Source organism: Tyto alba, unplaced genomic scaffold (assembly GCF_018691265.1).
Source record: "Tyto alba isolate M040663 unplaced genomic scaffold, T.alba_DEE_v4.0 Super-Scaffold_41, whole genome shotgun sequence".
NCBI lineage: Eukaryota > Metazoa > Chordata > Aves > Strigiformes > Tytonidae > Tyto > Tyto alba.
Genome location: NW_024881317.1, coordinates 3,663,420 through 3,680,352, shown reverse-complemented (window position 1 = coordinate 3,680,352; position 16,933 = coordinate 3,663,420). Strand labels below are relative to the sequence as shown.

At 49.5% G+C, this 16,933-nt stretch overlaps 1 protein-coding gene across 2 annotated transcripts in view; it reads left to right on the top strand.

The window, feature by feature from the left end:
- Positions 1–471: 471 nt before the first annotated feature.
- Positions 472–16,933, top strand: part of PLEKHO2 (pleckstrin homology domain containing O2) — a 29,174-nt gene continuing 12,712 nt past the window's right edge. For both annotated transcript variants that reach the window (XM_032994320.2, XM_032994318.2), the window contains exons 1-3: positions 472–754; positions 5,888–6,040; positions 12,721–12,837. In XM_032994320.2, the coding sequence (XP_032850211.2) occupies positions 746–754; positions 5,888–6,040; positions 12,721–12,837 (279 nt within the window). In that variant the 5' untranslated portion in view covers positions 472–745. The remainder of the gene's footprint in view (positions 755–5,887; positions 6,041–12,720; positions 12,838–16,933) is intronic.

Here is a 16,933-nt window from a genome sequence, read left to right as displayed (position 1 = left end):
GACTTTGTCTGACCCCAGGGATGCTGCTTGGCCCTGGGGACCCTCCGATTCCAGGGACACTGTCCTGTGGCTTGACCCCTGGGGACCCTATTTGGTCTACAGGACCCTGCCTGACCCTGGGGACCCTTCGATTCCAGGGACAGTGTCCTATGGCCTGAGCCCCGGGGACCCTGATCTGGTCCAGGGGACCCTGCCTGAGCCTGGGGACCTCTCCCACCCCAAGGTCCTTGTCCCGCCCCACGGTCCCTGTCCCACCCTGCGGTAACTCTCCGTTCCCCAGGGACCCCGTTCATCCCACAGACCACCCCCCCCCCCCCACCTCCCTCGGGCTCAATCCCACCCTCCCCCCCTTCCCCTCCAACCCCAGCCCGTCACCGGGAGCTCCCAGCCCCACGGCCGCGGCGGGAGGGGCCGGGGCCGGGGCCGGGCCAGGCGGGGGGGGGGGGGGGCCGGGCCAGGCGGCGGCGGGGCCGGGCCAGGCGGCGGCGGGACCGGGGCCGGCGGCGGGGGCATCCCCGCCTCCTCGCTCGCTTCGCCGGAGCCGCCGGAAACCCGGCGCTGCCGCCGCCGCCGCCGCCGCTGCTGCTGCTCCTCCCGGAGAAGTTGGTGCGGAGGCGAAAGCCGAGGAGCCCGGCTCGGCTCGGTTAAGCTCGGCTCGGTTAAGCTCGGCTCGGCTCGGCATGCCCGCCCGCCCGGAGCCGAGCGGTGCAGCGGGGCGGTGAGGAGCGACCGGCCCCGGCCCGCCATGGAGCAAGTGAGTCCCACCGGGACCGAACCGCGGGGGGGGGTTGGGAGGGGGCGGGGAGGGGAGAAGCCCCCCGGGATGGGGCCGAACGGGACCCCCGCGGCGGGACAGGAGCCCCTCGCTGCCGCTGCCGGCCGGGAAGGGGGGGCAGAGAACTGCACTGGCTACTTTAAGCTTTTTTCGGGGGAGGGTCTCCTCCGGCGTTGGGATGTTCCCGACCCCGCTCCGCCCGGGTCCGGCAGCGGGGGGTAGGACGGGGAGCAGAAGGGGAGACCTCAGAGGATGGGGGTCCCTCCTCCCAAGCATCCCCCCCCCCTCCGTTGCTTTCCCCGCTCGCCCGGGCGGGTTGGAGCTGCCGGCAGTCGCTGGGACAAAGCATCCCCAGAGCTCTTCGGGTTTGAAACTTTCTACCCGTTCGGGTGAGGCTGATGGGCAAATGTTGGCGCTGCCAGAGGACGAGTGCTGGCAGAGTCGGGCTTGTTCAAATGCCACGCTTGCTCAGGCCACCTTGTGCTGACTCTTGCTGGGGTGTTGTACTTCCGTACTGGAGCTGGGCCCCGGTCAGACCACAAGCTTGGCCATGTCCACATACCTAGCAGCCTTCCCCAAGTCTGTCCTCCTCCTCCGTCTCTGCCTGGGACGGGTTTAACTCAGAGAAAGGCAGCAGTGCTTTCCCTTCACATGTAGGTTTTCACGTCCATGGGATCACACCCCAATAAACCATCCTTGTGTGGATTGATTAAGATGCCACAAATTTGTTAGCAAGTTAAACAGGTCGCTCTCTCCCTTCATCTGGCCACGCAATTATTCCTGCCTCCTTTCCTTAAATAAGGTTTTGCAGCTCATGCACAAAGAAAGCTCCTGGTAGGGTGGACTGCCGGGGGACTTGCGATGCTGGTAGCTGTGGCTTGTCTCTCCCCCACACCATCCCCCTTATTTCAGCTCCCAACATTTTGTGGCAAGGATGAGAGCTTTTTTAAAACAGCGGGGAGATGGCAAAGCAGCCCAGGTTGGTAGCGACAGAGTTGTTATTATCCCCTGGCATCCATGAAATTAATCCAGAGCAGAAAAACTGCTTCCAGCTGACAGCCGCCAGCCAAAGGGGCTTCACATCCACTCTGGTGTCAACCCCCCGGCTCACCGGCCACTCTTCATCAACAGTAAATGAATCCTCCAGTAATCACTTGTGGGAGGGGGCGTCAGATGCAGTTCCCCAAGTTTCATGTGGATCTGAGCAGTGTATTTCCAGTAAGATGGTTTTTTGCTCTTGTGGGTCAGGGAGAAGTGGAAGTGCTGACAGCCAGGCTTGGAAGATAACATGGAAAGGGAGAAAAAGAGCGGAGGTCTGGAGGCACAGGTTGTCTCTTGGGAGTCAGTCATCTGTGCCTTGCTAGAGAGAAGTGTGCGATAAATGAGCTGCTTGCTTTAAATGAAGTTACTGTAACTGGGAGAGACACTTCTGTGCTACTATATGTAGTTTGTAAAAGCACTATTGCAGTTCAGCTGTTGGTTGTTTTTTGTTGTTGTTGGAAGACCTGAAAAATATATATGTTTGTGAGCCCTTAAAATACAGGGGCAGGGGAGGGGAGAAATAACTGCCTCACTGTTAAATAAAAAAACAATCCTGTCCCCCTAATTTGGCATCTCTGCTGAGCTGTAAAACATGAGTGTAAACCATGCTGGAAGAGTGAAACTCATGTTTCACTTCTAATGCTACCATGATATAAATTGCAAAAATGACTTGTGTGGATTGGTTTTGGGAGTGATGCCTTTGGCATGAGCCAGCGATGGGATAACTCAGTTCTTCCTTCATTTATGCTGGTTTACTTGGCTGATGCCAGTGAGTTTCTCATGGATTTACATCAGCGTTAGGGATGAATCCAGCTCAAGAACATCCTGGAAAGGGTATCTGAGTATTTCTTGCAGAAGAAATACCCACATAAAGCTGAATTAACAACAGCAACTCATCTCTTTATGCCATGCTCCAGTGTTAACTGTGAAATCGCAGGCAGCGAGTGCAGGACGGACACGAAGCCCCGTTTTCAGTGCCCTTCCCTGGCCAACCTCCTCCCCTCACCAATTCGGGGCAGGGATGGTGTAAAAATAATCCGCAAAAATGTCAGGCACCATCTCCGAGACTTCTTCCTTTCGCAGGAGCAAACGGTCAAGTTGCATCATCTGGTTTTTTTACACCCTTAACCTGCAGGCAAGGGATTACAGCAACTGCACCCCCATCTTGCGATGTGCTGTGTGTGCGTGCGAGGGGGGAGCTGCTGACCCAGAGCCCGGGCAGCTCAGCCGCCCCCCCAGCACCCACAGAGCGCAGGATCGTACCCGTTGCATCTGTCTTGGAGCGGGAACGAGGGGAAGGCAGCACCGGGCTCAGGTGACTCCTGTGCAGTGCGGGGGGCAGAGCCCTTTGCTCGTGGCTGCTGTCATCTGCTGAGACCAGCACTCTCCATCTCATCTCGCCTTCCCTCTCCCGGCCCGCTCAGCTCGGGGCTCGGAGTCACGGACCTTCTCTGCAGATGCTCCCGGTTGCCGGCACAGCCGCGAAGTCCTACCCGGTGTGAAGGGAACCCCATGCGTGGCTCCTTACAGGGCTCCTGAGTGGTCTGGGGAGAGGGTGAGCTGCAAGACCACCCTGCCATGCCCCGGAGGGGAAGTACCGTCCCCGAAAGGCTGGAGAGCTGGCAAGCCCACGGGGAGCAGGCAGCCGAGCGGGCAGCACAGGCTGCCAGACGAGCTCTGCCTTGTGCAGAAGTGCAGGCGTGAGCCCCAAATCCAGCAAAAACAGTTACTGGGGCAGGTTGTTTTTTCAGAGGGAGATATTAAGTACTCTCTGTCAAGACTCAGCACTTTTCTATAAAAACCAGAGGTGACAGGGTAGTTTTCACTCTGCAGAGCACTAGGAGAGGCCATGGATAGACATATTTGCCGTGCGATTGCAAAGAGTCTTTCTGCTAGGTAGGGAAAGAGAACAGCAAAAATTCATCTGCAAAGCAAAAAAAAAAAAACACAAACAAAACCAAAACCCAACTTAAGGAGTAAAAACATTTTGGCAGCTGTTGTTCTGGAGTCACTCAAATAAACTCTTCCTACAGCTACATCCATTCAAAACTGCTATGAGGGAGGTTGAAGTCCGTGCCTAATTATCTAAAAATGACATCAAAAGGGTGCTCGATCAGGAAACCAGCAGGTCTATATTTGTGCAGCAATTGATGTTCGCTGAAGTCGTAGATCACAACTGAATACAACTTCCTGGTAACTTAAAAATTCAAGTTTAAAAAAAACCCCACGCAGTCCCCCCTCGTTTCCCGGAAAACTTTTTCATGCTCTGTCATCCTGTATTGTGGCCATTTCAAATGCGGCTTGGTACAATTGAAATAATTTCTACAAAGGGCGCCAAGGATGTTACAGGTTTCCGCTTGATTTTCTTTTAGTTGAAATTTATTTGAGTTTCTTGTTCCCAGTCTGTACCTAAGTGTACCTGCAAAGCCAAGCCTCTTCCTGACCTTAGCGGGGATCAGAATAACTGTGGGTGCATGGGGTATTTCATCTGTTTTTTCCTCTTTTTATGGGTGTGAGTTCCCTCTAGAGTAACAGCTTACCCCGATTGAAGCTGCTGTCTGAGGGCATGTTTGTTGGGGCTCTGGTGAATGAAAGCAGATTTGTTAGCAAGGCTCTCCTTCAAATTTTTAGAGCTCCTCTGTACACACTCACTCTGTCCCGGCCATGGGAGTGTCCAGCTCTTGACTCTTGTCCATGCACGTGGGATTTCCTCATGTTATGAAACATGATGTCTGAGCTCCAGCCGCTCCGGTTTGTTTTGCTTGGGGTTTTTTTCTAATGAGAAAAGGTTTCATTCAGCAGCTAGCAAGGGCCATTTGGGGATGGTTGGGGCTTTGCCTTTGTCATGCATCCTCTTTTCGTGCAAACGCGGTGCCTTTTTGCAGTAGGGTTGGTGCTATTACACATGGGGACATGGAGGAAACCAAGTCTGGGGGGACAGTGGGGTTCCTAGGAGGAGGGTGGAGGATTTGGGGTTGGCCTCTCCTTACAAGTCACAAGGTTGGCAAGGTGTTTATGTAAGGGGATTTGGCTCAGTAAGGGATTCCCCTCACCTTGTTCTGGGAAAAGAAGCTTATTGAGGGGTCCATGGGGTGTTTGGAACAGCAGGGCGTTCCAAGGGAGAGGGAACAGGGAACCTGCCTTTGCAAAGGCTCTTCCAGTGCACTGGAGAGGAGGAAAACTCTCATCTGTAACCCAGCCTGCTGGTGAAGGCAGTCAGCTAATAAGCCGGACTGCCCCCAGTCCCCCTCTTAGGTTTCCTGTCTCCATTTGATGAGAATACTGATATTGGATATTTCTGATGGTTTTTGCAAAGCAGGGAAGTTATGCATCACCTGGTAAAAAACAGGCTTGGAAAACCAGCAGCCTCCCAGTGCAGGATGCTGGGGCTCCCCATGCTGCTGTGGGTGGGAGAGAGCAGGTTCTGACAAACAAGGAGCTAAAGGCAGGACCAAAAAAAAAAAAAAAAACAACCACTTTTGGTGCTGCCTTGTCTGCTGGTCCTTCCCTCTGGCTACAAACCAAACAGGAGCCTGTTGGGAACATTTTAGTGCAGATGTGATGAAGTTCTGGTCCTCATGCTGTGGATTTGCCCACAGGAGTTGGCTTGGGAGCAATGACCAAACGTAGAGACCTAGAGGAGAAGCTTGCAGAAGTAGCCGTGGGCTATAATATGAGTGTTGCTACTGATGCCAGCAAGATCTGTCCTGCTGGGATTCATCAGAGAGCTGGAAGAGCAAAGCAGAGAGGAGGGTGCTCGTTTTCAAGGAGCACTTGGTGCACAGGGAGTACCTCCACAGAGAGGGGAGCAGAGGAGCAAGGTGGACTTGCTGTCATCCCAACAGTGTCCCCAGGGTGGGCCAGGGTCCATGCCCAATCCTCAGTCCTGTGACAGCTCTGGGGTGGGAGCTGGTTGAGTTTTCCTCTGGAAGGTGCCAGTTTTTTCCCTTGTGATGTGGTGGGGAGGGACCACGTGTGGTGGGTGCTTGTCTGGGCAGGCCTTCTGGTGACCTTCATTACATGGGTGGAAAGTGCTTTTGGTGTAAATCCTTCTCCCTTCTCTACTCGCAGGATACAAAGGAGGAGGTCTCAGAGAAACCAAAGTCTGCTCCAACTGCAGAGAAATACGGCTGGATTAAGAAAAGCAGCGGGGGACTCCTGGGATTGTGGAAGGATCGTTACATCCAGCTACGGAAAACACAGCTCGTGGTCTATGAGGATGAGGTATGGTCACAGCCAACGGCCTTGAATGAGGGGCAGGATCAGGCCCTTGGTGATACACATTCCTGCATTTTTCATTCTTCCCTCCAGCCTATTCCTTTCAAAAGAGCTTCTCCAGGTATCTCTAGGAAGTGTAAATGCTATAAAGAAGAGACAGCTGCATTTTAGAGTATATTATATATCATAAATATTTTAGCCAACAAATATTTTGACAGTGCCATTGCCAAAAAAAAAAGGGGGGGGGGGGGGGGCGGGCAGGACGTCCTGTGAGAAGGTGAACAGTGCAAAGCTTTGGCGGAAGCAGGATATGTGCTATGAGGTTTTTTGGCGTTTTAAAGGATAAAACTGGATTGTAGCAGGCTGACTTCCCACCTGCCGCTTGAGGGAATGGCAGGCAACCCTGCAGCTGTTTGGCACCCCTCAAGCAGCTCAAATTGTTGCTAGCCAGACTCTTCAGGGTTTCGTTTAGCCACTGATGGACGCATGGTGAGATTGTGAGGGCTTGCTGTCCTCCTTAAGCAGGGAGCAGGGACAGAGTCTGGATTTGGCTCATCTTTTTCTTTTACTTGAGCCAGTACTGAGAGAAGGACCCCAGGGAGCCTTCTCCTGGACTTCCCCAGATAGACTGCGTGCCTTAAGTTCATGGCCTCATTTAGAGCTGTTTCCAGTCAAATGAGAAATAAAAGCCAAGCCAAATCTGTCCTGCATCTTCATGTGAGAAGAATGAAAAGTGCAGGGCTGGTCTTGCTGGGTTGCAAAGGTGGCTCTTTCCTGAGTCAGGCCCTTAGTTCCTGGTCTGAAAGTGGCTTCTGCAAGAGCAGAGTTTGCCCCAAAAGTTAGAAATTACAGTGCAGAGCACAAGCTACAACCATGGGAAGTTTGAGATTGGGGGTGGGTAAGTCTAAGTCTTGCTGGTATATGGTGGCTAGAAGTTTGTGTGTGCATCAGGATGGAGGAGCATTTCTCACCACGTGGTCTGCACAAGGACCACGTGCCTGTGCAGTGTCTGAGACAGGGGGTCTGGGTTATTTGTGGGCATCAGGATGATATAAAGCCAAAACCACATAAAGCTTCATGTGCAGTGTCAAGGGAAGAAGAATGGGGAAATGTTACAGCAGCTGCATTGCTTCGATGGTTTCAGGAACAACAGGACTGACAAATGAGTTTGGTTCTCTTTTTTAAAAAACATACTATTGCCTAATAAAGAAGACTTGCTATAAACAGTTTACATTAAAGGGTATTACCTCCTTCCATATGCTTCTGCTCTTCCTGAATCCCAAAGCTTTCTGGAGGCGTTTGTTCTTAGTTTTGAAATGTCATGAAGAGCACAAGAATAATGAAATGAGAAGTCAATGTCAGGTGATGAGCAGCTTGGAAGTCAGGCAAAGAGGTGGGGGTTTCTCTTACGCAGGGAGATGCAGCCTGGTCCTGCAAATGGTGGGCTCTCTCCAGAATGCTTCCCAGTGCCCCAGATACCTGTTGACTCCAGCTGAAGCTTCAGGAACTCACAGATTCAAAATCTATAAACATGACGTAGGTTTTTGTACAGGGCATGCCTTTTTAAAAAAAAAATATATGGAGGCTCTCATTACCACAAGGGAAAAGGAGGCTTTTAAAGTAAGATTAATTTTCACAGACATTCAGAAGAAGGAAAAATCCCAATCATTTAAAGGGTTATTTTATTATCTCAACAAGGAAAATGGCATTTGTAACAACCAGGCATAATGTTTTCTGGTAGCCTGCCGATTGTGGTAACATCCTGTAATAAATTGCATCTGTAAGCTACAGTAGCTGCAAGGTCCCATTATTGTAAATAAGGGATCATGTTAATATCTATAGGCTATTAAACTGGCTTACAGTGAAGTCGAATGTCTTAGGAGAGGAAATTGCTACAAAATTATCTGGTAGCACAATAGGATAGCATGTTATTGTGCAGACTTACTACAGGGCAACTAAAGGAAATGGCAATTTTCTGCACTCAGGAGGGGTCCTGTTGCCACAGAATTGAGACAGTTCATGTTTATTACTGTATTTATCTTCCTTTAAAGTGAGTTAGGGCAGTATTGCTGTCTCCGTCTTACAGTTGAGGAACTGAGGTTTTGAGATGAGAAGGGCCTTGCCCAGTGTCAAGGGAGAGTCTGTGGCAGAGCTTGCTATGGTGGCTTTTATTTCTGGAGCTGCAGCTGCCATTTTCCCCACCTGGGCTTCTCCACGTACCTGCCCTGCTTTGTGTGACCCTGGAGACAGACACAGCATGCCAGACCATCCTCAGGCTGAAACATTTTAAAATGGGATTGTTCGGTGCTTGCGGAACGCGGGCCCTTGAAAAAGACAGGAGATAAAGCCTCAGGTAACAGAAATACAACCATCTTTCCGTATATATCCTAAGTTAGACCTACATGGGTTAAATGGGAGCGAGGTCAGCTTCCATGTGGGAGGGCAGGTTTAGAGGCTGTTTCAACTGGTCTGAGCCCATCAGATTTCCAGGAAATGAGCTAGTGACTTGGAAGGTTTTGCTTTTATCAGTCCCTCATGTGTTTGAGCCCTTCATGAAGAGGTGCTAATATTGCCTTTAGCAGTTGTTTCATATGCAGGCATGCTTCTTTATGCAATTGCATATACTTGTAGCTGAGGTTTGTATGTGCAAAACCAGAGCAAGAGCAGAGGGGATGGCCATCACAAGATGCAGGCAATAACGTTGTACCATGTCACTGGAAAGCACAGTCCGAGCAGAATGCAAATACTGTATTTATCATTATCAATAGCAACCTCCTGGAATGTGCTCCTGACCTGCCCTGGGACTGTGTCTCCCATATTGCATCTGTTAGTCAGGCTTTTGGTTTGGTTTAAAGCAGAGCTACCTCCTGAAGGCAAATTGCAAATGGTATTGTATTACCTGGAGCAGATGCCGGGTGAAAGTCATCCCACCGGGCTTCAGGTTTCTTTCAGCGGATGTGAAATGAAGGGAGATGGATTTCTTGTTATCTGCTGCGCCTCCATCTACAGCACCCTACATCTGTACCCTCACATAAATGAAGACTCAGTTAAGCAAGATGTTTGTATGATATTACATACCCAAATGTCAGGAAGGGAGGCACCGATGCAAATACATAAGTTCTGGGGTGCTCAGATCCTGAGAAACTACTTGGATATTTCAAGGAAAGCAGGTTGTGTGCAGGCCCATGCAGAACCAAGCAGGTTGTCTTCGAACAAGGTTTCTTGTCTTCTTGTCTCTGCGTATTCTTGCCAGAACAAAAATTAAGCCTTACAAAACTACAGAGAGCATCTGAAGAACAGGCAATCCCATGCAGAGAGACTACACGGATCAGTATCATCACTCTATGGATTAGAGAGCATCAGTCTTGGGTTTGGGTTTTTTCCCCTAAACAGTGCACCTAGTGGTTAGAGTTGTTATTTTGTTGTTTTGAGGGGGTTTTAAAGTTTATTTTGACAGGGAAAAAACCTACTAGACAGTCTTCTAGAGACCAGAGGATCTACTCTAGTGTTTAATAGTCATGCAGTTAACATCTGCATTTTGCCCCGGGCAAAGTGATAGCAATGTATACCTGAAAGTGATTTATTAAAATGCTTTGAGATCCTCAGATAGAGAAGTAAATCATTATTTCAGGCAGCCTAGACATTGTACATTGAATGGAGAGTCACAGCCTATAGATGTGTGTCAGTGAAGAGGTCTCTGCTGGAAATTATACCTTCAAATAGATAAAGATTTCAGTGGGTCTTTTTTCCCCGTTTTGCCAACTTTTCACTAAGGAAATTGTTTGCCAAGTGTGATTCTTTGGTTAAGCACATGCATTAGTATGTTTAGGTGTTTAGTAATTTTCTTCTTACAGGCCAAGCTTACAGACACATACATGTTTAAGTCACAACATCTGCTCCGTGGAATTGTTTTTCTGCATTAAATCATGAATGTAGGGGTTTCTGTACCAGGATTTTAAGTGTCTTGTCGATGGGCCCTTACAGCAAGCACAAAAGGAATTTAAAAAACAAGCCCTAAAATCTGTGGAGGAAAAGAGAACGGTGGCCTGAAGGTAATTCCCTGCCTTGATCAAGTGTGGCACCGTGGGACAACCCTGCGAGTTGTGTGCTGTGGGGAGCTGCGACCACTGAGTGAGGACCCAACCTTTGGGTCTCAGGAGGATGTAGAAGGCTTGCTCTAATTTCTTCAGGACACTAGAGACCAAACGGAGTGGGAGGTTGTCCAGAACACGTGCCTGACACCCGTGTGTCAGGGCAGGACTTGGAAGCGATCTTGTCTCTGTGTGATGCTGAGTATCCTCCAGGTCCCAGGAGGTTGAAGGGACCTGGAGACCTGCGGCAGGGTCATGTCTTTTGGTCTTTATCTTAGTGGTGCAGGACAAACATAAAGGATCTCTTTGTGACCCAGGTAGGCTCACAGAGAGGGGATGGCTGCTTGCCAAGGGTAAAGCAGAGACAAAAGCCCATTCTGGCACTCCCTGAACTCAGATGCTTTTCCTTTACTCTCAGATGTGGAGTTTTCCTATTTCTCCAGCTGCTTTCTTCCCCGCCTTCCCTGAAGAGGATAACTTACTTGAGAAATTCAGGTCTTTGAGATGAAGGAGCCATAGTTCGCACAGTCAAGCCAGTGCCCCTGGGAGGCAGGGTCCTGCATGTCCCCGTCCTCATTGTCCTTGTTCCCTGGCCAGGCCAGAGTCCCCAGAGCCTCCCCAGGGAGGAGAGGGGCAGAGGGATGGCAAGAGGTGATCTCACAGCAAAATCACAGCTCTCTGCCCTGCCAAGTCCTTCTTGTCCCCCAGCTCTGTGCTCCACTGTTCTTAGGACGTGGAGAACGGCTTGCATGGGATCAGAGGGAAGGTTCCCCTCCAAGAGGCAAGGAGGATGACGTGGACAAGGAGGGTGACACGGAGCCACTGGGCTCTGCTGGGGACAGAGCTGCTCTTGAGAGCAGGGAGGGTGAGCAGGAGTCTTCATGCTGGTCTCTGGTCAGAGCGCTGCCAAGCCGCCTACGTCCTGAGCCCAGCAAACTTTCAGGTCGGTGTTGGTAACCGCGCCGACCGTGCGGCAGTGCTGTGATGTGGGCGGTCGTCCACCAAAGGCCAGGATGAGATCACCCATCCCCGAGGCATGTATTCCTGACCTCACCCTTCTCTGTCATTTGTTGGCCGCTGAGGGGTTATTATTTCCATCCCTGTCCTCTTGCAGTGACATTGCGATACCAGGATTGCAGCAGGAGCCTTGTGCCTTCAAAGGGCTCAGTAACGTCAGCAGGATTTTATCTGCTAGGTTTTAGGTTTGGGCTGGATTAATCTCCTCCTCCTCCTAGTATACATTTTCCCAGTTCTCTGGTCATGTTCACCTACTCAGTGTTAAATGAAATAAACAGTAATGTCATTAAAATAATAAACCTAAATTAGATCCAGACATCCCTCAATGGCTCAGAACTTGCTCTGCATACCGGCATTGACTCTGCCGGGCCCCCATCCCCAGATAGGAGCGTTAAAAAAACCTAAGCGCAGCCTCAGCTCTGCACAGTGACTTAAATGTCAAGTGGTAAAGGGAGGAAATTCCCCGCAGCCCACTTCCCTCTGAACTCTCCATTCCCTGCCTCCAGCCACGCAGCAGCTTCCTGGCTACGACACATTTCCTCATCCCACACCCCCTCTCTGCTACAGGAATTGCTAAATACAAACTCATATGGGTACGAGGAGCTGCCTTGCGAGCGGAGCCTGAGCTGAGGGTGGTCAAGGCCAGTGATTTTAATTCAGGGTGGTAACAGAGAGGTTCATGAGGCGTGCTGACTGTAGCACTTTACCGGCAAGAACTGCTCTGCGATTCTCACTGCTTATTTGTGTAATGCCTAGCAAAAGGGAGCTTTGGTCTCTTCTGGGCTACTCAGACATGAAGAATATTATCTGCCCAACGTTACGCTGTGATTCCTATTAGGGATGGTGCTCCGCAGCTGAACTGCGCCACGCACCACGTGTGGAATTTTAGTTATGTTACTGGGAGAAATGAGCCAAGATCGCGGCCGGCAGTCATCAGTGGAGATACACCAGAGATAAATATTCCCTGCTGAGATGCTGGCCCTGACAGTTTTGCTGGATGTATGGGACCATATTTCCAATCCTAAGCATTTTGACAGCTCGGAGCGTGGCAGCAAGAGGAATGTGTCCCACTCGCACGTGGCTCCTGCTGACCTTTTTGACATGAGGACCAGCCTGCCCCAGCTCAGCACGGCAGCAGGGCTCCCCTCTTATCTCCACTCTGTCTCGGGCTTCCTGCGGGGGCTGCTTGAACCATCGTGGTGCTTGTGTCGTCTTCCCTGTGAAAAAGCAGAAAAACATCTCCTGTGTTCACTGTGGGGAGGAGGTAGTGTCGCTTCTGGTTGCAGATCCCTGGATGAGGCCAACAGAGATGGCAGAAGCTGGTGTTACCGTCCACAACGTGTAATTTGCTCAGCCACTGTGGACCACTAGCCACAAATCAGCCTGTAGCTTAAAGACTAGGGTGTTTTCTTAGTGAGATGCCAGCCTGATTTATGGGGGCTTGCTGTCTGCATGCAGGTTATTTTTAAGGCAGAAGAGCTTTTAGACAGATGCGAGGGGAAGACATGCAGAGTTTGATGGTATATGATTGATTTCAGTGCCTCCTATTCATAATAATGTTTCATTCCCTCTCTGCAGGATGAACAGAAGTGCATAGAAACAGTGGAACTGGAGAGTTATGACAAGTGCCAGGAACTGCGTGCGCTACTAAAAAAGAAAAACCGTTTCATTTTAATCCGCTCCCCGGGTAAGAAGGTAGGATGGTCTTTCTCATCACCCTCAAGTCTGCTAACTCCAAAATGAGTTCTCAGGCAGCTATGCCCAGAGCAGATGAAAGGCTCTGAGATTTAGCTCTTTGGCAGCTGGGAGAAATGACCTATAGCTGTGAATGGCCTGCAGTGTGTAGGGAGGAACGCTGCTGTCTTGGAGACTTTCTTCTTGTCATGAGGAAAGAGTCTTCTTGCAACACAACTCTTTCCTCTTGATATTTTTACTGCCTTATCATTTTCTTTCTTCCAGTACTCCCTTAGCAGTGGAGAATGACCATCCCCTGTGGTTCTTCCCATGTGCTCTGGGCCAGGAAGCGTCCCTGTCCCAGCTGTACACGCTGCAGCTTTGCCCGAGTTCCAGTGAAATCAGTGATCCCAATCCATGTACTGAGACAGTTCCTGGAGCTGGAACCATTGATTTGAGAAAGTCCAGTGCAAAGTTACTTGCAGCCAGACAGTTCCTAGGAGAAAAGATTTATTTTGCAGAGTTCGTGAAACTCAGTATCTTTAGCTTCCTGCTCAGTGTCTGGTTAGATCCAGAACCTAACAACCAGGCTGGTGTTGCAAAGAAGCTATACATCCAAATGAGCACTGACTGTATGCAAAGACACTCTTGCCTTACTTCCTACATAGGTCCATCATCACCACGCATCTTTGGAAGTTCTCCTTAGTTCCTACTCACGCACTATCCATTTTAGCATCTTTATGGGCTAGGATGCTTCTGTTGTTGTTTTGAGGCATCACACCTTGACTTACTTTTAATTTCAATGTGATTTATTGGCCTAAAAGATCTTACTACATCTTCCCATGCAAATCTGAGAGGTTTTCAGGGACAAAACATATTCATTTCCATAAGAATGTGAACAGGCAAAAATACCAACTTATCTGCATTCCCCCATCTCTGTTTTGTTTAAATAAATGGAGGTTGTTTAGTCCTTGTTGTCATTGTTGCTTATTCTTTCACTCTAGTCACTTAGTATTTATTCGTATAAGACCCCAGCTGAGTTCAGAGCATCATTGTGCTAAACTTCATTCAAAACAACAAAACAAGGACTGTCCTGCCCCAAAACACTCCCATGGACCAGGGTGGGGGTGGAAAGAGAAGGTGAATGGTGTTTATTTTGCAAGTAGGCGCAGTCTGTGTATGGGAGAAAAGTGATATTAAGCACCATGCACCAAAGTGATGGTAGCCTGGAAATTTGCACCCTGGCAGCCTGGAAGTTTGCCTGGATGGTAGCCTGGAAATTTGCATTTGTTTTGTAACTTGATTAATCAGAAATAATGTCAATTTTAGATCAAAAGTGGCTAACCCTGGCAGGCTTGGTGTGTTTTCTAGAGGGTGCCTCAATAACTGCAAGTGCACACCTATTCCAGGGAGGTGAATAAAAGCCTTTGTGCTCAGAGATGGGCGACGCAGTAGGAATTATTATCTGCAAGTATATTACGTAGGGAGAAGCGTGTAATAGCTGCATATATCTCTGCACTGCTGCATGAATCAACACAGGGTGTGTAGACCTGTTCCTAAACCTTTAATTTCTTGCTAAGAGAAAGATATGCCCAAACTGTGCCCCAAAAGGGTAACTTCATCCTTTTGGCATGCTGGCAAGTTTACAGCTCCCCTGTTTTTCATGCCACTGATTAAATGGCGACCTAGATAGAGGCTATTTTTTATGAGGCTCTTTTGGTGAAAGGAAGGGCTTTTATAAATGAAAAGTTCCCTGTTTGTAGCTCCCCTCCCACCCTCCTTTTGGCTGGGAATCTGGTGAGGGTGTTGACACACAACATACTTTGGCAGATGTTAGAACAGGCTTCAATTAGGAGGCCAATGTACACAACTGTCCTTCTTCTGTTTTGAAATCGCAGCTGTGGCGATATATATCAGCTAAACATTTTCCATTTGGGAGGCTTGCTGCCATCCACAGTTTAAAATCACCCTGTGAGCTGCCTTGCCAAACCTTGCCAGATCTTGCTAGGTTTTCTTTTGCCCCCTCTCCTGAGCACAATGCTGAGGAATGCAGAAATCCAGTGAGTTTGTGGGAATTATGAACAAGCTAGGGAAGGCCATTTCTGTTCCAGTGCACAAATAGGAGTTTCCCTGTTTTCAACAGGGAGCCCAGTTTAGCTGCAGGGGAATCCCGGTTTAAATCTTGTTTGGGATATTTGTGAAGAGCAGAAGACATGAATCAGTCAGTTAAAGCTACCCTGCAGCTAGAGTTGCACCCAAATATATAAGTTGCCTTGCTAAGCACTGGTGTTTGTTTGATGGATGTACCCCAGATTCTGCTTGCCCTGTTCACAAGGATGACGTTTTTGTTAAGCTGTGACAATATGAGCATGTCACATGCCTGCAGTGCTGTGGAGCTGAAACAAAGTGCTGCTGGAAGTGTGCAAAAGACCCCTTCTGCTTAGAAATCTCAAATACTTCATTCCATCCGCAGCAATTAAATGAAAATTGTTGGATGCAGAGAGCTGAGTTTGTAAGGAAGGGCAGCAGCCTTGGCCTGGAGACTTTAAAATGTACTCACGGTGCAAAAAGCAGTGGAAATGATGCTTGGTGTAAACTGCCTAGAGACTACAGAGATTGGTACAAGTCTGGTATTCAGCGGGTCTGAAAGCCTTCAGCTGCAGGGAAGTTTTAAGAATGGGAAGAAAGAGGGTGGCAGTAAGGGAAAGAGTCCACGAGCAAGGACCGCAGCTCCCCACACGACATTTCCTAGCACAGCCAGGCACAAACTCTGCACCTGTGGTCAGGGATGGAAACTTCCATTGCTTATTTTTCCCTTAGTCAACTTTGAAGGTACCTGCAGCTGCCTTCACCAGGAGCCCAGCCTGGAAGCTGCAGTAGATTGCAGTGAGGAACGTTTGTCCCGTGCATGAAGGACTCTGTTCCTGGGGTCTGCCAGTTTGGCAGAGATGCTGCTTTATTCCCAGGGATGAGGTAGCTCTTGGTTCAGCTGCAGAAAACCACAAGAATCCCCTAACTGACAGTCCCTTGGCTTCCACTTTTCTCTCCATGATCTAACCTGACAAAGTCATGTAGAAGAAGGCAAGAGATGACCTCACATCTGGCAGATAGACTCTGACGCACTCTTGTTAGTTTAAAATGTTACTGACCCAGCTCTGCTCTGGCTTCTGCTGGAGGTGACCACCCCATACCAAAAGTCAGAAGAAGCGAACACATTCCCAGGTCTAAACCAGCAGTTCACCAGCAGTTCACAGCCCAGTTGAGCCCAGCCACACTGAACTGAAGCCAACACTTGGCTTTGCAGAGAGACAGCTGAGGAGCAAACACAGGTTTCTGTCACCCACCTCCTCTGCAGATCAGCAGCAGCTAGCAGAATTGCTCAGCAAAGAGCTAGTGTTGGCAAAGGTCTTAAATTGCAGCTATACAGTTCTCCAGAGCTTGTCTGTTAAATCATTTAGTGCAGGTACAACAGACTGACCCCAGCAACACTTCTCTTTCCTGGAAAGCAGGGCCAGCATAGCCATAAGACTGTCACTGCTTGCAGAGACTGATGTCTCTGAGAAGACATGGAGCAATCGAGGAGACTGTGGTCGCTGCTGTCACAGACGGCGACCCGTGTATGAGCCTCTTGTTGCAAGACATCTAGCCAGTGATTCAGCAGGAGCTGACTGGCCTTGCTGTGCTCCCAGTTAACTGACAGTAAATTGCGTAGTCTGTATTCATGGCTTACAATGGTCACTATCACATTGGGTTTAGCCACGACAGCTTTTCCTGGCACACCAGCCTGTTGTTTATGGCATGACTCAGTCTCAGCTGGCTTAGCAAGAGGGAGAGCAAATGTGTTACCCTGCCTGCTGCCCTCTTATATTGGCATCACTGACTCTCTACTTTAAATTGCTGCTGGAAAACCGACCCTCCTTAATGTTTTGTGGGGAGTATCCATCTTCAGGGTGCATCCTCTGATATCCATGAATATTCAAATGAGGAAATATGCAGACAACATAAGTTCCTTTTTTCCTTGTTTGTAGAGGACCTGGGGGGTCTCAGGCTAGTGTACAAATCCCCAGTGGCAGGTAGGACTGAGACCAACTCCTCCAGCTCCTTCCTGCCTCTTCTC